Source organism: Nuphar pumila, chromosome 17, assembly GCF_984573655.1.
Source record: "Nuphar pumila chromosome 17, dmNupPumi1.hap1.1, whole genome shotgun sequence".
Taxonomy (NCBI): Eukaryota; Viridiplantae; Streptophyta; class Magnoliopsida; order Nymphaeales; family Nymphaeaceae; genus Nuphar; species Nuphar pumila.
Window position 1 is genome coordinate 5168605 of NC_143265.1, and position 24268 is coordinate 5192872.

General features: G+C 39.0%; 1 protein-coding gene across 1 annotated transcript; it reads right to left on the bottom strand.

The window, feature by feature from the left end:
• Positions 1–21212: 21212 nt before the first annotated feature.
• Positions 21213–22167, bottom strand: LOC149811429 (uncharacterized). The gene has a single exon (XM_089993376.1). The coding sequence runs from the start codon at positions 21588–21590 to the stop codon at positions 21381–21383; it is 210 nt and encodes a 69-aa protein (XP_089849502.1). The 5' UTR covers positions 21591–22167; the 3' UTR covers positions 21213–21380.
• Between the last annotated feature and the right edge of the window lie 2101 nt (positions 22168–24268).

The following is a 24268-nucleotide window of genomic DNA, read 5'->3' on the forward strand; positions in this document are numbered from 1 at the left end:
TCAAAGATGCAGGAGCAGGGAGGACCCTCTCTGTCTGGCTCTATTAGGGGGAAAGTAGAGGGGGGTTTTCCTCTGCTATTGCCGCCGTCAGTGACTGAATATGAGGAGGGATGGACCACCTGCCGCGAGAGGGCAAGAGGTCCGACCACTGCCCTCGTCATTGTAGAATATATATATATATATATATATATATATATATATATATATATATATATAGAAGAAAAGGGGTTTTCCCCTGCTACCGCTATTGGGTCGGCAACCACTGACGATCAACGAGCACCAGTGACGCTGCCTTGCTTGCAGGAAGCTGCAACAAGTCCGATGATGGTAGAAGTTGACTATTGCCCGTCGTGATGACAAGCTTGGTCTGCAGTTTCTGCAGGTCGAGTCGGTCATTATGCTAGACGTGAACCAGTCCAAGCTAGTCGACCAGACCAAGTAGGCTCAGTCTGGGCGTGTCCAGACCTAGCCAAACGAAAAGAAAAAAATGATGATGTGTGGATATGTGCGTTGTGACAGATCGTATCGGTCTATACGGACCGAGTCGGGTCCGAAGTAGTTAGCAGACCGAGTCAGGTTTGAAATGGTGGACCGTTTCGGCCTAGACCGAAGGTGGACCCAATATGGGTCAGACCAACTAATTCTAGACCGAGACAAATTGGATGCGTGTGCGATTGATTTATCGTGTGCGGTGGAAAAATTGAAGTAGCGAAGACTCGATTTTTCCATTACAAATTGGATTTGAGTTTGGATCTCAGTTGTACCCAAAACTTTGATTTGATTCGATTAGACGACCTGATTTAGATTCAGACAAACCCTTTTCAAGCAGATTTGGATCAAGAATACCGAACCCATGATCCAAATCATAGTTGAGTTGAGGACCTGAGTGGTCAAATTTTATTATGGGTGTGGATCTTAAAGTAACATGAAGTAAAGATGATATAGAGGTCATCGAAAGAGCAAAAAGACCATTTTGCTCTTGATATGCCTACAAAATATACAAGGCATAACTAAGTGCCCCGAAGTCAGATCCATGTGATTCTTGAACCCATGGATTCTACTGCTTGGGTAGAATCTATTAGTAGGAGATGCGTGAACAAACTCTGAAAGAATGAAGTCAGAGTTTGACAATTAAGTTTAAGGGTGTTTTGGTAATTTTGATGATCCGAGGTATTCGTTGTTTTCAGATCAAGGGTTGCAATTGGAATTTAAGCGTTCCAGGTAAGTGAACATTTGCAAATTCCTCCTTAGTTAATTAAAACACATGCTAGCTAGTTTAGGCATTCTTTAATGTGATTTCAATGCTTCAAGTATGCTACTTCTGTTATTGAGAATAAACACTGTTTTGCATGCTTAGGAATTTATAAAGTTCAAGTGCGATGCTTAAACTTGATCATGCATATTTTATGAGTTATGAAATAAATGTGGCATGACATGATTGCATGTATGAGATTGATGTGTTACGTGAAAATTGAGGGTAGAGTTCCAAAGTCTCAAGGTAGGTATTACCTTGGGGAAATGTCACGCTTATGCCTTGGGAGGGGCATTGTAAGTGTCGTGAATTAATCTATGGTGGGTGACCATCCTTAACAGTTCAGACATGTAAACACGTGTTAAAAAGTAATTAGTGGATATACATTGAGGATTGTATAACACACTAAATTCAAGATGTGAATGTTGAGTAAAAGTTGTCTATAGGATGACCACCCAGTGTATGATGGGAACTCTACTAGAAGACATGGTCTGAGGCAATGTTGAGGTGTGTACCTCTTAAGCAACTTGAAAATATCTCAGACGTTTTCAGGTGACCCTTAGGGTTTAAAACATTGCCCACTAGACACATGTAGGATGTAGCATGAACCACAAAACCTTGGGGGCAGGTATAGCTCCTTGCGACACCTTAGGGGCATGTATAGCTCCTTGAGACACCTTGGGGGCAGGTATAGCCACCCTAGCTTTTCGGCTAGCTACTGTTTGAGTCCCTTCGTTCCCGGCGAGCTGCTGCAACACTTGTGTCCGTAGTCTGGGCCGGTTTGGACTACGTTGTTTGTGAGTGATTCATAAGTCTGGCCAACATTGTAGACTCTGAGTTGTTTACATGGGTTGCTACGCCCGAGGAGGCTATGTCCGGAATAGCCGATTAGAGTAGAAGAGTTGTTTGAAATGATAATAAAGATGCGGTAAAGGGGGGTAAAACTCATAACTAACATGTGTGCATAAGTAACAAACTAAACTAAGACTAGGAGCTTAGAGCTCACTACAGTTGCAACAGTCGTGTCTATTTGTAAATGAAATCTTACTGGGTTGTAGACTCACCCCCTTCTTTTGGTTGCAACTGTAGGTTCAGGGACTGCTGCCACCACTCACAGGACTTAGTACAACTCTGCCACATCAGCCACATCAGAAATATGATTTTCCTTTACTTTTTATTCTGCTTTTGTCTTTGGATGGTTATGATATTGTAAATGAATGTATGGACTTTCAAGTATTGAATAAAAGAAGAAGAAAAAAATTCTGGCACGATTTTGAGCTGTTTTTTAGATTATTGAGTAATTTCTCTTTGAGAACTAACGTCCACGAACCCGGGCTCAAGAGGCCTCGGATCGGGTCGTTACACAAGATCACCAGAAAGAAACCGCTGATGCTCTTCGGGATGGAGCTAGCTTCTGCTATAAGATGCCGCCACATGCGGAGTCGACACCGTCGTCATCGGCGATTTCGAAGGGCTCCTGAGGGGCAACCTCTTGGTCCGAGCGGAATCTGCATTCTTGGAAGTTCTTAGAATCAGGGATTTCATAGGCACAACAACGCCATCATCAACATCCTGATCTTGGTCATTGCTGTTGTCGTTGCTTTGATCTCCATCATCCTTACCACGATCATCTGCAGCGGCATCGTTGACGACGACGATGTCATCGTTTGGATCATCACATTCGTCGGCGTCGACGGAATCCATGTTCTCGTTGTTGTACGTGGAGATGAGGGTGATGCTCACAACCTCCTCCTCTCTGTAAAATCCTTTTTGCAGATTGGGCAAACCAAAATTGGCAAACCAAAAATGGCTGAAAAATCGAGGCAAAAAAAAATGAAAAACCTAAGACAAAAGATACGATGATATATCGTGAGATTTAAAAAATCTCACATTTTCGTGAGATTTACAAAATCTTGCGATATTTTCTTGAGATTTTGTCACAAACATTAATCATTTTGTAAATCTTGCAAAAAATGCCGTTTTTAACTTTTAGAGTATTATTCGTGAAAAAAAATGCAAGATTTTCGTAAATCTCGCAATATTTGTCTAAGGCGCTACTATCAGGGGTGCCCTTGACTGATCTTCTCTCTTTGGAACATTTGATGGATCAATAGTTTTGCCAGGCTCAGGTAGGGTGGCCATCGGGCTGACCTGATTAGGGCCTGATAAGAGCCCGACAGGAGTCAGAACCGAGCCCAGCCCAACCCAGTTATAATGGGGCTCGGGTTCGAGTGAGGCCAGTCCCATTACGCCAACCCAGTTGACCAGTAGGGCTTGTCGGGTCCTGTGCATTTTTCACATGGGCCTGAGCCAATTATCTAATCGGGCTGGGCCTGGGCTGCAAAGTGCAGCCCAAGCATGACCTGATACAGACCCGGTACTCGACAGCCCAGCGGGCACCTGACCCGATGGCCACCCTTAGGCTCGGGATCTCAAACAAAAGGTGAACTTTTAAAGTTTAAATTCAAATTCTTTGATTAATAATAAGAATGTTGATAACTTTCTGAAAGCAATATGGTGCACTAATTATGTTTTCCATTTTGCAGTCCCAGCTAAAAGTCCCTGTAAGCCTGGCAGTATTGGTTGGTATAGTGAGAAGAGGGCAGATGCAAGACTGCAGTCTGCAGCTGATGTGTGTTAAATAAGATAGTTGGGATGTTTTTTTTATGACGAGGAAAAACCCGGGTTGGGCCCCATGACCACCTTGCATTACGTGGTCCACCTCTGAAAGCTAGGAGCAGGGTTTGATCAAGTGTCTTTCATCTCAGCACCCTCACAACCCAGCCATGCAGGTGACCCCCTGCAGTGGTAGATAATTGGGATGGTTAGAGTTGCACTTGTGGCTGTCAATGGGTCAGCTTTGTGTCGGACATCTGACCTGACCAAAACCTACATATGGAGCATAGGCTTAGTATATATATATATATATATAATCACTAGAATATGAGAACTAGAAATATGGGCATTTTCAACACTTTTTTTTGCAAATCCAACCATGCGGATGTGCTTGGCATGATGAATTTGCTAAAAATCAACCATTGGAATGTGTATTTTAGATGAATGTTATTTTTGAATGCTTGAATATTTAAGAAGATTACAAGTCATTGATTTCAAAACCTTAAAAAAAAATCTTGTTTATGCATTATAATCGGATGATTCAAGAGTGAGCTCTTATAAAACCAAGCATGTAAATCACATCTGTACATTTAGATTCAAGAGACAAGAATAAAACACCATTACAATCGCAATTCACACATTAGTTCTCACATTCTTGTATATATATATATATATATATATATACTTCGACTAGAATCTTTTCCAATTTTATTTTTCAAAAGCTTAGAATTCTGTGGCATAGATGTTGCTCTACAAACCTCTGCTAATGTGGCATTCACCTGATTATTACATACCTTGGTCTATTACCATGCATATCAATAGCATTGTCTGCCAAGGTTTCAGCAGCAAACGGGTGCCCTGCTCTTGGATCCATATCCATCAGCAGAGTATCAAAAAATGACTTAACCTTGTATGTAACAACTAACAATAACAATAATATTGTAGAATTTCACTTGAACACACACACACACACACGGGCATTTGGTTCACCTATCGGGTCCGATATCCAACATGATGACAGTCCTATTTACACAATCTATTAGGGCATATACACTAGATCAGATCTAGTTTGGTATAGGCTCTATGCATCTGAGTCCAAATCAGACCATCTTACAACGGGCAATATCCAACCCAGTCTGATCCCAGTCCAAGTCATTGTTTTCTGATATTTACATGGAGAAACCACCCCCAAGATTAGAGACCTAACCGTGTACCCGTGCTGGCTATGCCATACTTACGATCACTGTCCCAGCAGTGTAAAACTCTGTAGGCTTTCCCCTTGCCCCAAGAGAGTCGCCACGCTTTGGCTTGTGCAAGGGGTGACACTCATAGGATTTGAACCTACACCGCCTGCCAAGCAGCCTAGACCTCATCCCACTAAGCCAAACCCCTTTGGGGCCCAGTCCAAGCCATTTACAAATTACATCCCGAAGCAAAACTTTGAAGGAAAGCTCATGCAGTGGTGCACGTCCTTATCACTGAACTGATGATGGAATATAACCTTACGTATTTGATTAAGATAGACATTAACTCTCAAGGCATCATTAATATTGTTAGGGGTGGCCAAGGGCCGGTCCAGTTCATGTGCAAGCTGGGCAGCCATCCATGGGCCATGGCCTGGTTCGGGCCTAAAACCTACACAGCGTTGCTTGGGCTGCCCACGGCCCGAAGGCTGCAACACTTTATTCAAAGGGCAGACAATGGGTAGGGTCGGGACAACTTGGCCCAAGTCTATCTTTAGGCTTGCAGCATTCCCGGCCTAAGCCTTGACTGGGCTGGGCTACGTCCAAAATAAGAACCATAGAGGCTGGGCTGAGCGTGGCCTTCGGCCCTTCGGGCCAGCCAGCCTGATGTCTGCCCTTAAATATGGTAGCAGAAACCAGTGGGACAAAACCTGTTGGGATGTGGCGCTCAACAGCCTTCAGAAAGTTGCTAATTAGTTCACAATACCAGGCAGGCAGCAGGTAGGTATCTAGACTCAACCAGACTATCAGATGGCATATACCAAGGTTGTTAAATGCGATGAGGCGAAGCGAGGCGTTGAGCCTGCGCTTCGCCTCTGAGGCGTACGCCTCAGTACCTGAGGTGTACGCCTCTCACAACTGGAATGGAAGTGAAGCGGTGGGAGGGGAGGCAGTAAGAGAAGGACCACCCGCCCAGCTGGTACGGAAGCGAGGGATATGCCGGTATTCCGGTGGTCGGAGAAGACTGAGCAGCAGCTGCAGCACAGCAACTCCGGTGGTCGGTGGTCACAACTGGTCGGAGGTTGATGAGGGGCGCATCACAGCAACGCCTCAGTACCTTGAGCGTGCGCCTCGCCTCTGAGGCCTACGCTTCAGGTACTGAGGCACTGGCATATACTGCATATTAAAAAATTCAAATGCACAAGCTCGTACTGCTGCTATGTTTTCTTCAATATGTTTAATCTACCAAAATAATAAAGCAGAAATTTCCAAGTTACTAATCCCATGTTTGATGGCCTGATAAAATATAATCGTGCACGGATGCAAGTTTCCAAAATCAGAGGTAAATAGGAAGTAGAATACCGAGCAAGAAAGATCTGAAGATAAAAGACCAGACCCTTTAAGAGTAAATGACACCCACAAAACAGAAAGGGGAAAAAGGAGAAAAGAAAAATCGTGGATCAGGAGATAAGGCTTCACTTTCTCAAGATGCAGACAATAAAGTAAATGGATCCACAGATACAAAAGCAAGGAGAAAAAGAAGATTCTTGGGACAGAAGAGAAAGACTAGAGTTTCTCAAGATGAAGTGCAGAGTCAATACTAAGTAAATTGCCATTACAGGAAAACAAAAAAACAAAGAGTAAGAGAAAAAAGAATGAGGACTGATCTATATGGGGTTTGGCAACTGGAGACTGCAAATTCAGAAGAGTGAGCCAAGATGTCCATAAAAGTTGGCATATTTAAGGCTTCCCTTCAAGGAAAAGAAGGCCTTGTTTGGAATCTCGGCGTCGGAGGAGATTCATGGGCGTCGGAGTGGATTCATGGAATGCACAGGTTTTCCCTCCGTTTGGTATGGAGAGAAAAGATGTAAATTGTGGAACTGGTGTGGCATTTGCCGATGCCAGTTCCACGTTTCGGCTACTACCATCGGGAGGTTCCACTCCCGATGGTGCTTTCCCCTTTTCCGATGCCCTCCCCACCAACCACATAAACGTCCTCCACCACTGACTTCTGCTCCTCCACGAGCATCTGAAACCTGCCCTCCCCGCTTGGTTTAGAGTGTCGATCAGGATGATTCTCTCGTCCACCCGACCCTCATCGTCACCTGGCCGCTGGATTTCTCCACCACAAATGTGGGAAGGTAAGCCTATGACCACAGAGAGGAAGACCAACATGGAGCAGATCCACCCAAAAGACGACCTTTTAATGGGTACCTACTTATTTCTCCTCGATCCTGGCTCTTCCAGAGAACCCATGTTCGGATGATGGCTGTATCAACGAGAAGAGGGAACGATTTTCGGATCACACAGTTTCACAATCATAATCATCATATAAAACATGATATAAATAACATACAAATCGAAACATAAACATGAAGCAAGCATGTCGATTTCCGCATACAACCAAAATCCAGACAACAGCATACGAACATGCATATGCAAAATATAATGAAAACAACAAAAATATGTTTAGATTATGTAATAGGCTAAGGCGTACGAAAACACTCTCCTTAAAAAATATTCGCCCCTACATACAGTGCAATCAAGGTCCGTCGTCCTTTCCCAGGATACAATAGCCACGACAATCAGGACGGTGCACTCCGACGGATCGTCCTTCAAAAACAACCTCTACGAACCGAAGTTGCAAAACAATCCCTTTCGAGATAACTTAAGAGAGAAAGAGAGCAGCAGGGAAAAGAGAAAACCGCAGAGCTTCAGAAACCAGAGCGTCTGTCTTAACCTATTCGTAACCCCAGCCCTGACCATACTTTTATAACCCACGAACGGTTACAAAGCATGAAAGGGACCCGTTACAGAATCTGAGGAGACGTGACCCGTTAACGGACTTCGAAAATTCGAGATCCGTTACAGAATCTGAAGAGCCATAATGGGCACGAACTCCGAAGAGTCGTGACCCGTTATAATTTCTCATAACCCGTTTAACGAATCCAAATATCCACAGAAACTTTGGGCAAAAAGGTACTTTGGTCTTGATTGGATATGGCCCTAAAGGGCCAATTACCCAAACCCGAACTCGAGCCCGGCCCGACTCAGCACGACACGGCACGGTGGGCGGGCGCGCACGCGCGCATGTGTGTGGTAGTCATCCCACCCTCTTGTTCTTAGGAACAAGTGTAAGAGTTTACATGTGGATTATAAACCCCACAACAAACTCTAACACAATCAATATGGGACTATTCAAAACCAAACATTTTCCAAAAGGTAAAAACAACTCACGTTTCTTCTTGGAATTTCTCTTCCCTCCCTTCTTGCACCTAACATTCTCCCACAAATTCAAAGAATGAAACGAGAGGAAACCAAGATGCAAGATGAGACAATCTGCAGCAGGACATACCATGCTTTCAGTAATGGTACCTTCCGGTTTGAACCACTACCTAAGTTGACTAACTTTACCCCCACAGGAACGAAGTGAACTGAGGTCTTGAACTTGAACCTTTGATGTAGGAGTGTCCATTAGCAACAACATGATAAAGGTTTTGGTTGTAATCTTTAGGGGTGGCGCGTTAAAGGCCATGCGCCCGAATCCTGTTTCATGAGTGACTTTAGGAATAACCCAATTCCTTAAACTGCGGCAACACAGTCACACTTACATAGGTGGGATTCTCCAAAGATGCATTGCTAACATCTCGCCTAGAAGGCTTTGAACCCATTCATAGTTTTAACTCTTCCTTAACTTGCAGCTACAACACATTTCCAGAGTAAACAGGGGAACATACACAGATACATAGTATCACATTAATAAGGTGTTATTCAGTTCACTCTACAACTTGTTGTTACCACATTGAACCTACTTTGTGAGATCTCCACTCAGATAGGTTGGGTTGCTACTGCAGATGAACTACTGATGAGTTTCAGTCCCATCCCTTCTCTGGATTTCAGGACTAAAGACTTGTCTAGTCCTTTCGTTAATGGATCAGCTGTGTTTTCTTTGGATCCAACATAGTCCACAGTAACCACTAACTGAGACACCGGTTCCCTTACAGATTTTATTCTAACTTGGATGTGTCTCATCTGCTTTTGGTTATATTTTGCGCTTTTAATCTTTGTAATAGTGACCATATTGTCACAATGCACAGATATCGCAAGAATTGGTTTGCACATTAAAGGAAGTTCCTCAAGAAGTCCCTTTAACCATTCAGCTCCAATCCTGTGACATCTAAAGCACAGAGTTCAGTCTCAAAAGTAGACTGAGACAAGATGGTCTGCTTTACTGATCTCCAGGTGACTGCGCCTTCACCCAAGGTAAATACATACCCTGTCACGCCATAACTACTAGAGTTTATGGCTATCCAGCTCACATCACTATATCCCTCAAGGACTGCAGGGAATCTCTTGTAATGCAAACTCAAGGAAATAGTTCCTTTCAGGTACCTTAGTACCCTGTCCAATGCCTTCCAATGAGTGCGATTTGGAAAACTTGTGTATCTACTTAATTTTGTCACAGAGAACGAAATATACAGTTTCGTGTAATTTGTAAGATACATCAAACTTCCAATAATCTGGAAATACCTCAATTGAGACACAGGAACACCAGTCGTATTCTTATGAAGAGGAATAGAAGGGTCATATGAAGTTGCTACAGATCTCCCTTGGTTATAGCCAAATTTCTCAAGTACTTTCTCAACAAAGTGAGATTGAGAAATGACTATTCTCTCAGCCGAACGAGTCAGCTTTAAGCCTAAGATCACATTTGCAACACCTATATCCTTCATATCAAACTTACTACTAAGAAACGACTTTGTCTCATTCACAATTCCCATATTGTAACCAAACAATAGAATATCATCTACATACAAGCATAAAATAATACAACCATCACTTTTAACTTTGCAATAAACACATTTATCAGATTCATTGACAACAAAGCCAAATGATAAAATAATATTATCAAACTTCTCATGCCATTGTTTAGGGGTTTGTTTTAGTCTATATAATGACTTAACAAGTCTACAAACTTTATCTTCATTACCAGGAGCCACATAACCCTCAGGTTGATCCATATAGATCTCTTCTTCAAGATTGCCATGCAAGAAAATGATCTTCACGTTCATTTGATGGACCAAGAGATCATAAATGGAAGCCAATGCAATAAGCACCCTAATAGTGGTCATCCGGGTAACCGGAGAATATGTATCAAAATAATCTATTCTCTTCTTTTGTTTGAACCCCTTGGCAATCAGTCTCGCCTTGTACTTGTCAATGGATCCAGCTGGTTTCAATTTCTTCTTAAAGATCCATTTGCACCTAATGGTGGAACTACCACGAGAGAGGTCAACCAGTTTCCAAGTGCCATTAGAGACAATGAAATCCATTTCACTCTTTATGGCTTCTTTCTAATGCATTGCTTCAGGTGAAGCCATTGCATCTCGGAAAGTGGGAGGATCATCCTCGATAAGGTAAGTGATAAAATCACTTCCCAAATCCTTGGCAATTCATGGTCTCTTGCTCCTTCTAGGTTCAACCACTTCCTCAAACTCAATGGGTCTAGGATGGGAACAAGATGATTCTACTCCCACATATGTCATCCTTTCTACATGTTCGGGAATGGAACCAGAAGTTGAAGGTATATCTAAAGAAAAAAGATTCTGAGGTACACCAACTTTCATGGGAAATACATCCTCAAAGAATGTAGCTTCTCGAAGCTCAATAATAGAGTTAACATCTATGCCAGATATCTCAAACTTAATTACTAAGAACTTGTAGGCATAATTGTTCTCTACATAACCCCAAAAAACAACATCTACTGTTTTAGGACCCAACTTCTTCTTATTGTGCTCTGGGACAAGTACCTTAGCAAGGCACCCTCACACTTTAAGGTATTTCAAGCTAGCTTTCCTATTTCTCCAGAGTTCAAAAAAGCTATTGTCCTTATGCTTCTGAAGAACTCTATTCAGAATATGGCAAGCCGTATTCAGAGCATCCCCCCACATATAGGTAGGTAATCCAGAACTCCTAAGTAGAGCATTTATCATGTCAGTTAGGGTTCTATTCTTTCTTTTTGCAATCCCATTGGATTGAGGAGAATATGGAGTAGTAAACTCATGAACTATGCCAACAGATTTGCAATATTCATCGAGTTTATTAGAGGTATATTCTCTCCCTCTATCAGACCTCAATCTTTTAAGTTTTCTACCAGTTTGTGTTTCTGCTTCATTCTTAAAATTAAGAAACTTATCAAAAGCTTCATCTTTTGATTTTAGCAGATACACATAACAATATTTAGTGTCATCATCTATAAAAGTGATAAAATACTTTTTATGATTTTTGGTTAACACTCCATTAAACTCACAGATATTTGTGTGCACCAGATCCAAAATTTCAGAATCTCTAACAATTGTATGAAAAGGTTTCTTACATTGTTTTGCTTGCACACAAATTTCATATTTTTTAGTTTTATCAATGGAATGCTCAGGAATCATTTTCAAGTTCATCATGCATTTCACAAAATTGAAATTCACATGACCTAATCTATTATGCCATAAATCAAATGATTCTATATTATATGCAACATTAGACAATGAATCAAAAGAAACATCATTATCTAATTTATCACTGCAAACATGTTCCACACAAAGTTTAAACAAACCATCATCCAAATACCCCTTGCCAATAAATGTTCCAGAATGTAAAATAACAACTTTATTACATTTAAAGTTAAATTCATAACTCTCTCTAACAAGACATGAACCACTTAGAATGTTCATCCTAACTACAGGCACATGGTGCACTCTATGTAAAGACAGAACTCGTCTTGAAGGAAACTTCAGATCCACACGTCAAATCCCTAACACCTTTGCAACCGTTGAATTACCCATAGTCACGGATCTGCCTGCAGCAGCCTGATATGAGACAAAGACAGACTTATCAGCACAAACGTGCACATTAGCCCCAATGTCAACCAGCCACTCAGTTGGCTCATAAACGTGATAGATTTGCGGGTTAACAGAAACATACCCAGTACTGGTCCCAATGACCTCAGTCACCATGTTGACTTGAGGCGTTCCATCTGTGGTCCCATGAGCTTTGGCCTTCTTGGAAGGACATTCCTTATCCCAGTGCCCAACCTGCCCACAGTTCCAGCAATGTTTGTTCTTTGCCTTTTTCTGGATTTTGGCCTTAGGTTTAAACTGGTTTTTCATTGCAGATTTTGGTTTTTGTCCCTTGCCCTTAAAAGATCCGGTCATCATGTTCACCTTAGGCTGTTCAGTTGGCATCACGACCTGTTTCTGGCTCCTATGCTCCTCTTCAATGGCAATGGCTACCATAAGATCATTCAAGGAAATCTTCCCTCTACGGTGCTTGAGAGACATACCAAAGTCTACCCAAGACTTAGGAAATTTCTCCACGATGGTCATAACTTGAAACTTCTCAGGAAGTTTCATCTTATCCTCAGCCAAACTATGAAGCAACAACAGAAACTCGTGTGCCTGCTCAGTGACCGACTTGCCCTCTACCATCTGATATTTCAGGAACTTGACAACAGAGTACTTTTCAAGACCTTGGTCTTCGGTATTATACTTCTTGTCAAGTTGATCCCATAGAACCTTAGCAGTGGTAGACGAGGAACAATACACATTGAACAACATGTTGGGCAGAGCCAACAGTATGCACCCACGACATATACTATCCTTTTCTTTCCACTCTAGTGCCGCAGTGACCGCTGCAGGGTCAGGGTCAGTATCAGAAACTGAAGGGCAATCGAGTTCCAGAACCGACAACAACCCCATCGTAGTGAACCAAATTTTCATGCGTTGCTACCAACGCTTGAAATTCTGACCGACAAACATTTCCAGCATCCCAGACATGTCCACTTTTGGTGCAAAAGCGGAAGAGGTCGACATGTTTAGAGTCTTCTCTAAGACTGTTGGATCGATTTTTGGATCACACAGTTTCACAATCATAATCATGATATAAAACATGATATAAATCATAACAAGCAGTAGAATACAAATCATGATTTTCAGCAGATTGAAACAGAAACAGGGAGCAAGCATGTCGGTTTCTGCATACAACCAAAATCCAGACAACAACATACGAACAAACAGATGCAAAGAACATAATGAAAACAACAGAAACATGTTTAGATTATGTAATAGGCTAAGGCATACGAAAGCACTCCCCTTAGAGAAGATTCACCCCCACATACAGTGCAATCAGGGTTCGACATCCTTCCCCCAGGATACAAAAGCCACGATGATCAAAACGGTGCACTCCGATGGATCGTCCTTTGAAAACAACCTCTACAAACCGAAGTTGCAGAACAACCCCTTTCGGGATAACTCAGGAGAGAAAGAGAGCAATAGGGAAAAGAGAAAACCGCAGAGCTTCAGAAACCAGAGCGTCTGTCTCAGCTTATTCGTAACCCCAGCCCTGACTACGCTTTTATAACCCATGAACGGTTACAAAGCATGGAAGTGACCCGTTACGGAATCCGAGGAGACATGACCCGTTAACGGACTTCGAAAATTCGAGATCCATTACGGAATCTGAAGAGCCATAATGGGCACAAACTTCGAGGAGTCGTGACTCGTTATCATTTCTCATAACCCGTTTAACGAATCCAAATATCCACAAAAATTTTGGGCAAAAAGGTACTTTGGTCTTGATTGGATATGGCCCTAAAGCACCAATTACCCGAACCCAAACCCGAGCCCGGCCCGGCTCAGCACGGCACGACAGGCGGGCGCGCACGTGTGTGTGTGTGTGTGTGGTAGTCATCCCACCCTCTTGTTCTTAGGAACAAGTGTAAGAGTTTACATGTGGATTATAAACCCCACAACAAACTCTAACACAATCAATATGGGACTATTCAAAACCAAACCTTTTCCAAAAGGTAAAAACAACCCACGTTTCTTCTTGGAATTTCTCTCCCCTCCCTTCTTGCACCTAACACCTTCTACATCCAAACTAATGACGAAAAAACAAAAGACAAGGGGGGTTCAGATTCTCTCCATGGTCGCCTTTATGAGGACGAGAATGAGGGACGAGTGCAATAAACGAGTCTAGAAAGAGAAAGACTTAGAGAGTTGATGAAGGAATTAAAAACTATGGGTGTGCGGAAGGATCTGGAAAGACCATCACGAGTTTTGGCTGAATTTTTATTTTATTCGTTATATATTATCTATTTATATATTATATTATATATGTTTTATATATGTATTATACATATATTATATATTTTTATTTATTATCAAACTTTAAAAAACACTTAAAAATATTTTTTAAAGAAAAATGAGTCAGCCTAAGTTGTCTCTGAAAATCTATTTTTTGTTTTATATTTTTTGTTTTATTTTTGTTTTATGTTTTTTTTGATGTTCCATTTATGAAAATTCAATATTTTATGTTTTCTATTTTTTGTTGTTTTTTTCGGTTTTTTTTTGTTATTTTATTTTTAAAATCTATTTTTTTTGTTTTTGTTTTATGTTTTTTTTTTACATTACATGCTCTTTTTACACTATGAGCCTTTAACCTATCAAAAAAAAGAAAATACCGTATTTTGGAAACTGGTAATTGAAGAAAACTATGAAATCCAAACATCGTTCCTTATGTCATAGGGATTTGGCCAACCAGGTGCCGCACCCGCATCAACGTGACGGTCAACCCAACCCTGGGTATGGTCAACACACCTAGGGTCATAGATATCCAAATTTTTGACTTAAAAAAAATCTCGATGAAATGGGTTGAGAGGAGGAGTAAGGCAAAAAAAATTGTCCTAATCCTCCCGACCCCAATGATGCGACCCGTCCCCCAGCTCTGATGCCGACAACAACCTTGAGCTATCACCGAAGTCCAGTACACATTCTCTCTCTTATTCTCTCCTTCTATATTTCTCTCTCTGAATCTCTCTCTCTCTCCCCGTAATACGCTGGTTCTGCCCTTCTTGTTCTCAGCTTAAAATCACACTTTTTTGGTGTTTCACATTCAATACCATAGATGTGATATATAGGTTTTGTTTAGTGTGAACCGGCTTTTGGATCACCGAAATCCGACCTATATCCAGATTTTTCTTGTGATTAAAGAATCAAAATCAATGGCTATGAAGTGTGAAGGTATCAAGTTTTTTTCATAAAACATAATTTTTCATAAAAAAATCATGATCTAAGAGTCGATTCTCACTAAATCGAACATGCTAAACACATCTAATGGTTCAGTTTTATCACAAGACACTTCAAAATTATGGGGTAGAATGGAGCAAAATGAGAAATGAGGCCTAATATGTTTAGGCCTAATATATATATATATATATATATATATATATATATATATATATATATATATATATATATATATATCGAATTCGTTTAAAACTCGTATTTATGTGTTTAATGCTTAATCTAAACATGTGGATATGTTTATAATTGTTTTGTCACTAAGCAACATGCATTGGACTGAATTAATTTAACAAGAAACAAATAATATTTTAAAAATAATAATTAGTATTTTTGTTATAATACTGTCATTTGAAAATATCACTAATTTATCGCAATATTTTCAAAATGTGGGTGATATTTATGACACACATACATCAATTAAAAAAGAAAGCATAGTTGTTGGTGTTTTTCCTAAATTTGAACATGCATGTATTGTAGATGCGTTTATCATGACTTGTTACTAAAAAATATGCTTTGATATCAAATTAATTCAACCAAAACATTTGATTTTTTATAACAAAGTTTTGCTGCAATATAGATTGTTAATTTTAACTGGATCTCTTTAGAAACACATCTAAACATAAAAGATACCTAATTTAATGCATGTTTTCCACTAAATAGACTATGAAGAATATATTTGCAGTTCAAGTTAAGTGAAAAAATATGTCTACAGACTCTGCACTTATATATATTTTTATAATCCCATGCTTAGGAATGTCCGTTTTGCATTAAAGTTATTGTTATATATTTTTCTCGTACCTTTCAGTATTTATTTATGTTTTTTAGAGCTTATTGTATATGTTATTGACTTTGCACTCAATATTACTAATCTTGATTGTATGCATAATTGATTTAAATATAACATCTTTTTTGTTTTCAGGACAAAAATGATGGATAAAGAAAAATGACTTGCGTCATTCTCATCCCCACATGTGAGTTCTGCTACTAGTGTTGTTGGTAGTTGTAGTGGGAGTGTTGATTCAAGTTTTTTAGCAACATGTGATGATAGAGGGTCACTATGGGCACATGTAGATAAACTTGCAAAAATTGGAGGAGGTAGTAGAAACAAGAGATTTCGATGCAAGTTTTGTAGAAGAGATTTTGTTGAGTCTTATACAAGAGTTAAAGCTCATTTGTTGAAGATACTAGGACATGTCATTTCAGGATGCAGAAGAGTTGATGAGGCAATGCGAAGACAATACAAGATAAATATGAGAAAAGGAAGACAATCAGTGATTCATGTGCAATTAGTGTACCATTTTTAAGTCACCAAGAAAATGCTAAAAAAAAAATGTGGATGTAGGAGGTAGAGAAAGAGGAACAATACAAGCATCATTCAATACATATAGAGGGGAGAAGATGAATAAAAAAATAAGAAGATATTTTTATTCTAGTTCACTACCATTTAATGTAGCTAGAAATTCTTATTGGAAAGATTTAGTTACTTCTTTGACAAATTGTAATTTGAGTGACTACATACCTCTAAGCTCAGAAAAACTATGAACCACACTTCTTGCATAAGAAATGATAAATGTTGAGAGATTGCTAGAAAATAAAAAATATTCATGGGAACAAAATAAAGTTTTCATTGTTTCTGATGGGTGGACAAATATTCAAAGGCATCCACTAATTAATTTCATTGATTCTTCGCTTAGTGATCTAGTATTCTTGAAAGCAGTTGATGCATCTGAAAAATATAAAAATGCTAAGTATTTGAAGGGGTTGTTTATAGAAGTAATAAAAGAAGTGGGTAATCAGAAAGTAATATAAATCATTACAGACACCATTTCAGCTTGTAAAAGTGTAGTATTGAGTTTGAAGATTGAGTATCCTCATATTTTTTGGACTCTCTGTGTAGTATACAACTTGAATCTGGCCCTCAAGAGCATCTACAACTTCAAAGAAGAAGAAAATTCACCAACAATTGTTCTATATTCATGGATTGAATAATTAGAATAAAAAAGTCAAAAACATTAAGAATTTTGTTGTCAACCATCATTATGCTAATGTTATATTTAATAGGTATTCTGACATGAAATTGTTAAAGGTCGTTGAAACACATTTTGTGTCTATCATTGCGATGGTGAAGATGATTAAGAAAGTAAAAAATGCTTTGATTGACATAGTAATTAATAAAAATTAAACATTCTATCGTGCTGATGATGTTGTCAAGTCTCAAGAAATTAAGAAATTCATTGTTGATGATGAGTTTTGGGATATACTTGTATACTTTCTTTGATTTTTGTAACCTATTTGATAAATGTTGAGAGAAGTTGATAAGGAAGATCCCATACTTCACAAAGTTTATGAAATGTGGGATAATGTGATTAAAAAAATATAAGTTGTAATTTTCAAACATGAAAAAAGAAATTTCTGCATTGGATGATTCATAATTTTTTAATCATATTCATTTAATTTTGGTCAGAAGATGAAATAAGAACAATACTCCTTTGTATTGCATGACACATTCTCTTCATCCAAAATATTATGTAAAAAAGTGGTATGAAGGTGAAATTGATCGTGTCCCTCCAAATTTAGACCCCGAGCTATCAAGGCATATAAATATGTGTATGACAAAACTTTATCCAAAATCACATATTCTAAATCAAGTCACAGAAGAGTTTGAAAAATTTGCAGCTTCGAAATTATATGGACAGTCATTACTAGTGAGAGATGAGGAGAATATAGATTCTATTACATGGTAGTTAACATTTGGACCAAAAACACCTATTCTCTAACGTTTTGCATTGAGATTGCTGTCTTGCATTGAGATTGCTATCGCAGTCTGCTAGTTCATCCTATTGTAAAAGAAATTTGAGTACATATTCTCAAATCCACAATATGAAGAGAAAGAAACTCACCAACAAGCGTGCAAAGGATTTAGTATATGTTTATTCTAATCTTTGACTATTTATTGAACCAATGATGAATACAAGTATTAATTGTTCTCTTAGTTATTTGACTATTTCTTAAATTTTTTATTTAAATATACTTGTATTTAACAATTTTAAATTGAGTTTATAATGCAGACAAGAATCATCCAAATTTTGAGATGTAAACCAAGAAGAGTGTGACTTAGAAAAAGAGCAAGATTTCAACATTACAAACATGAATTTATCTGAGCCCAGTCTTCCTTTTTATGATGCATTTGATGATGAAACAGAAAATTATTAAGATTCATTACCTCATCGTCGTATACATTGTGTAAGATATGCTTTTGGTATGTAATTATGCATTGTTTGCTTCTTTTGTTACTATACTACATAATTTACTTCTTTTCTGCTTTACTTATTTGATTATTTTTATAATATTTGTAGGTTGATTTAATTGTAGTGTTACTTTTTATGAAGTAGAATAAAATTATAGATTGTTAATTTGATTTATTGTATTCATGATGATGAATTGATTTGCTGATATTATGATAATTGTTTTTTATTTCATTAGTGTTACTGTTGTTAATGGTTAAAACTTAATATATATATATATTGCCCTCCCGCACCCCCGCATCCAAGTTTTTTTAAAGTACCACATCGCCGCACCCGCACCCATGTGACATAGATCATCCCAAACAACTTCAAAATGGATTTGTTAAGTGCTAGCCAAAATTTTAAAGGTGCTCCCAAACATGCAGGTGGAAAGTACCAAATCCGTTGCATTTATGGATTTTATACTTCTTTCCCTACCATGGACGCTGAGATTCCAAACAGGGCCTAATATTTTTGCCTTAGTATGCCTTGTATGTATCTCTTGATTCAGAAAGCAACTGAATGTCACAATTACTTGTCATGTGCTAAAATCTGCATATGATGAACTGACATTTATTGTTTGTAGAAACAGACCACCTCTTGGTTGCTACCATCACCCAGAATTCCGAAGATATGGAGACTGCAGAGATCTTATGCAACATTAGTCTTTGTAATATACATTCATATATGAGTTTCAGAATCTGTCTGCAATGCCTGGTTAAATTTGATGATGAAGACTAAAAGAGAACATCAATAAAAAACACATCAAGTCTGAATAGATAAGATTGTCCATGGAGGTCAGCACAGGTGGCCTCTGTAGTCATATTTATGAAAAAACACCATCAACGTCATTGAAGGAACAGAAACTTTGTGCTGTTCAGCCCATCAACCAGGTCATCCAGATGTATTTGGAAAGGCAACTGTATTAATGTCTCAAGTAATTGGTCTACATGAACTTCAAATGACCTCTTATTTTACATGATGAAAACGAACAAGATGAAGTAGCAGGTAGATTTGAACATTAATTTGTAACAGATTTTACTTGCTGATCTTGGAAGACATACAAGACATACATTACATTATGTTTTCTCATCTAAAGTTTGTCTGGAAACAGGGATTGTGCAGATTGTAAAAGAACGGTAAGAACAAGATGGCAAGCAGAAAAGGAAGCAATATACCGCACATGCAAATACGGTTCTTTTGGAGCTATCGTCAATGATCCTAATACCAGACAATTTGATGGTGGCCTATTTCAAATAAAGCATTAGACACTTCTTTCAATAGTGAACCAGTAGCTACAAGATGAATTTAATGGATAGAAGTGGGGTGCTTCTGTTTGATTCCATCTTCCCGAGCATGGGATGATGGCTCAAAGATGATGATGTCCTCCTACTTACTCCAAGAGAACACTGATGATTCACAGACATGAAAGCAGGCCACTCTGGTCCACATGCATCTTCTACATATTCATGTGCATCACCTACACTAGCCATATAAAAGCAAAGGTCAATTCTATGTTCAATGCTGATCGATCAGCTGGAGATACTGAAGGAGAAACTCAGTTGCTTTTTGAAACGCACTGGCAACGCAGATTGCTGGACAACTCAAATAATGCTCCATCCAGGAGGTTTCCATGAGTTGAGCACAAAAGTTAGGACTTAAAGAGCTTTAGTGCAAGAGTTGTCTATTCACCACCTTCAGCCACACATGAATTGATTCTGAATCATGTAAAGGGAAGGGGAAAATGGAATCTGAAGATTCTATGCATGACAATACTTAACAAATTGAAGCATGGATTAATGTCCCATCTACAAATCCAGCAGCTGATCATGCAACATATCGGAACTAATAGCGTATGGATGCTGCACCTATCATCATAGTGTCCCACATCTTGCATGAAAAAGTATACAAAACGTCGATACACTATTTCATACAATATCAGTCACAGCAGCTAAAAGTGCTTAGACATGGTTGCCAAGTCATTCACTACAGTCTACACCAGTTACTGTTTGAAGACGAACTGTTCCACGTACAATATAACACCAAATAGAAGGGGTTAGACATGGTTGCCAAAGTGACAAAATCAAACTCATGGGTTTGGAAAATGGAACCTTTAACTAATTGATATTGAAAACTTGGCAGGTGCACACAGGCTATAGTTAAGAATCTCATTTATACAACCAATGCAGCGAACATCTGTTCCACATTTCAACTAGGAGTGCAGGACAATTACCTTGTCCAGTTGCTGCATTATCCCTAACTAAAACAGTATCCGGTTTAAGGGGGAAAAAGAACTAGCTTAAAATAACACTGAATCAAGAACAAGAGAAGAGCATGGAAACAGAAATGATCTGTTTTCCCACTGGAGTAAATTAAAGCGGACGACCACATACAGCAAATACAAGCTCCAGAGCAATCATGGAACTTACATCAAACAAGAAAACAGACGCTAAACAAGCGTAAGATTCAGAAATAATATAATAAAGACCAATTCAAAATTCAATTTGATAGAAACACACAGCCAAAGAATCAAAGATAAATGAAAACAAGATAGACCACACAAGAAAAGCATTCAACAGAGGAAATAACCTAAAAAACTAAAATACCAGAGCACTGTGAAACAACTGCATATGCATCATACACAATAGAACCCGGTCACCGTGATAATAATAAAAAAACACAAGGGGAGATCACAGATATGATCACAATGTAAACTGAAAAAGAAAAATCAGAACAAAGGTACTTCAGATTATAACAACTAACATTAAATCTACCATTCAAACTCCATCCTTCATAACAAAAACATAAACCACAAAAAACATACAATAATTATTATCTAGGACTACATCCCAATCCTTATTCACAAAACAAGATAGGAAAAAGAAAAGGCTTCCTCAGTATCTTCACTCTATCAACCAATATACATATGAACACCAATTGCTAGTAGGAAGATACAAAGCAATGCAAAATATATAATGGAGTGGATCAATATCGATAACCCGCTGGTCTGAAAGTTGCCAAACTCTACAAAACGGCCTTTCCCGGGAACCTGAAACAGGAGCCCCGGGCTCAGCAACACAAAGAGGATCACGGCGACAAATACCGGTCCCCAATCCGCCATTTCTCTCCCTCCTTTTCCCTTTTCTGAGCAGAGAAGAAGATGGTGATGATGCTAGCAAGCTTCTAGAGGGGTCTGCCCTGTACTGGTGATGAAGGTTGTGTGAAAAAAAATGTGGGCGGTGTGAAGAAGATGAAGATAGATGATGATGGTGACGAATACGATGGATTAAAGGCACCAAAAGGGTCTGAAGAGTGTTGGGGGATGGTGGTATAATGAAGAAGATGATGATGGTTTTGTGAAGGGAAATGTTGGGGGTGAAGAAGATGACGATAGATGATGACGGTGACGAATATAATGATGGATTAAGGCACCAAAAGAGTCTCAAGAGTGTTTGGGGATGGTGGTGTGATGAAGAAAATGGTGGGCTTATGAAGATGGTGATGGTTTTATGAAGGAAAATGTTAGGGGTGTGAAGAATATGATGACAGATGATGATGATGACGAATACAATAATGGATTAAGGCACCAAAAGGGTCTGGTGTGTTGGGGGATGGTGGTGTGATGAAGAAAATGGTGGGCTTATGAAGATGATGATGATGGAAATTGGTAGAATGATGAAGAAGAATGGTGGGGAGGGATCATCAGAGAAGGAAGTGGGGGCACATGGTGTGCTGGAAAGAAGGGGAGAAAGAGAAAGGAGAAGGTGAAAGAATCAAGAAAGGGAAAGACAAACAGCTGCCTTCCACATGAATTCGGGGATTGGAAGTCCAGGTTTGGTATTTAGCATTGATAGAGAGTTGTCATTTTATGATCCTTTTCTGATTGTATATCAATTTCTTTGTTTGTTTATCTGTTTACACTTTACAGTGTCGGTGTATAGCGGCTAGGTAAAGAGATTCGAAAAAAATGACAGCACAGAACAACCCTCTTTGGTGAAAGCATTACCATATATAAAAATATATAAACTACATATAAAACATAGTTAAAAATATATGAAAATACAAATTTTAGAACCGCTGTTTTATTACATTGATATCACCATAAAAATGTAATGTTTTAAAAATAGGCAGTATTTTGAAAGTGCCATATTTTGTTAGTATTGTATCAGTCTTTGAAAATATTGTAATATAACCGTGATATTTACAAGATAACGGTTATATTTATGACAGATTACAAGAACTCTCTTACTACTATACTAAAATTTGTTGTTATTATAATCTATATCTGACGATATCCAACTCACAATTTTATGTATTATACAGATGTATTTTTGAAAACCAAATAAAACAAGTGAGGAGGATATATTGATTTAGATGTGGTTCAGCAATAAACCGGTTTACTGTCACATTCAACTCATCCAAGTTTTCCTTTTCAAAATTTCTTGGCAAGGTAAGTATTTCGATGTTTTACAGTAAATTTTTTTGAATGAAATCTTGCTGTGCTGAAACATAAAATAAAATCTACAACAAATCCATATTAAGTTTGTGTATTTGTCATGATATATCAAAAGTGATAAAAATGGATTTATCAGAGTAAAATCATGATATAGTTAATCTATAGGTCTCCTCTGATATGAATGCAGGTAACAGTGCAAATTGACCCCATACCTACCAATATCAGGCTTGCTTTCAGCCTTACTGTTGTCCTTGGAAGACAAGTATTCGCATGAGCACACTATTGAGACAATTTTTTTAAAACAATAGGAGAGTATTTGCGATAGTGGTGGTTATGATCATGAGCAAATTTTGTCTGGTGAAAACAATAGGAGAGGCAGTAGGTGATGGTTGGTAGAAATCATGTGGCAACAGGTCAGACCTGTGCTTGCCTATGTTACAATGACACGCCATTTAAAGTGCGTGTCATGGGCAACACGACGGGCACACAATGACATGATTTTTTTTAATTAATAAATTAAAACAGCATTTTTATATATTAAAATGTCAAACTAGAGATTTTATTGATTAAGAAAATTTTAAAAATCCATGTCTTTGTATCCTATTTTTCAAGAAATTTTCTAACTCATGTTTGGTATAACCAATAACTTTGTGACACAGGTGCCGTGCAAGAAAAGTTTGTTCCTTCCCAAGGTTGGATTGCATGGAAGGGAAGGCACTTAACAAACCTTCTATTAAAGGAGTTAGCAACTACAATAGTTACGGATGGCAGTGGACGGGGGCGGTGTGGGGACAAGGTCTCCACCCTTGCCTCGTCTCAAAATTTGGACCTTCATCCCTGCACGGATTTGGATTTTAACCTCTATCCCGCCTCCATCCCCGTTTCATGTCCTACATCCTCAATCAAAATGGGGCAAGGCGGTCCCCGTTTCTCCTCGGTCCATTGCTATTCCTAAAGAAGGATTGGGGACGGGATGGGATGGGGCAGGGTGGGGCAAGGCAGGGATCGGGATGAGGGCATGGCGGGGTGGGGCAAGGTAGGGATCGAGATGAGGGCAGAGCGGGAGAAAGCGTAAGTCTATCCCTGCCTCCATTCCTGCACGGGTTTTGATTTTAACAGTTATCCCCACCTCCATCCCCGTTTCATGTCCTTCGTCCCCGATCCAAATGGAGCGAGGCGAGACAGTGCCTCACATGAAAGAGTTGTTCATCCGAGAATGAATCATCGATCTGTCCCTGATCAGTGGATGACTCCACAGTCAGTCTGGACAGATGATCTGCTACAAGATTCTCACATTCACTCTTGTTTCGAATCTCGAGATCAAATTCTTGTAGCAAAAAGAT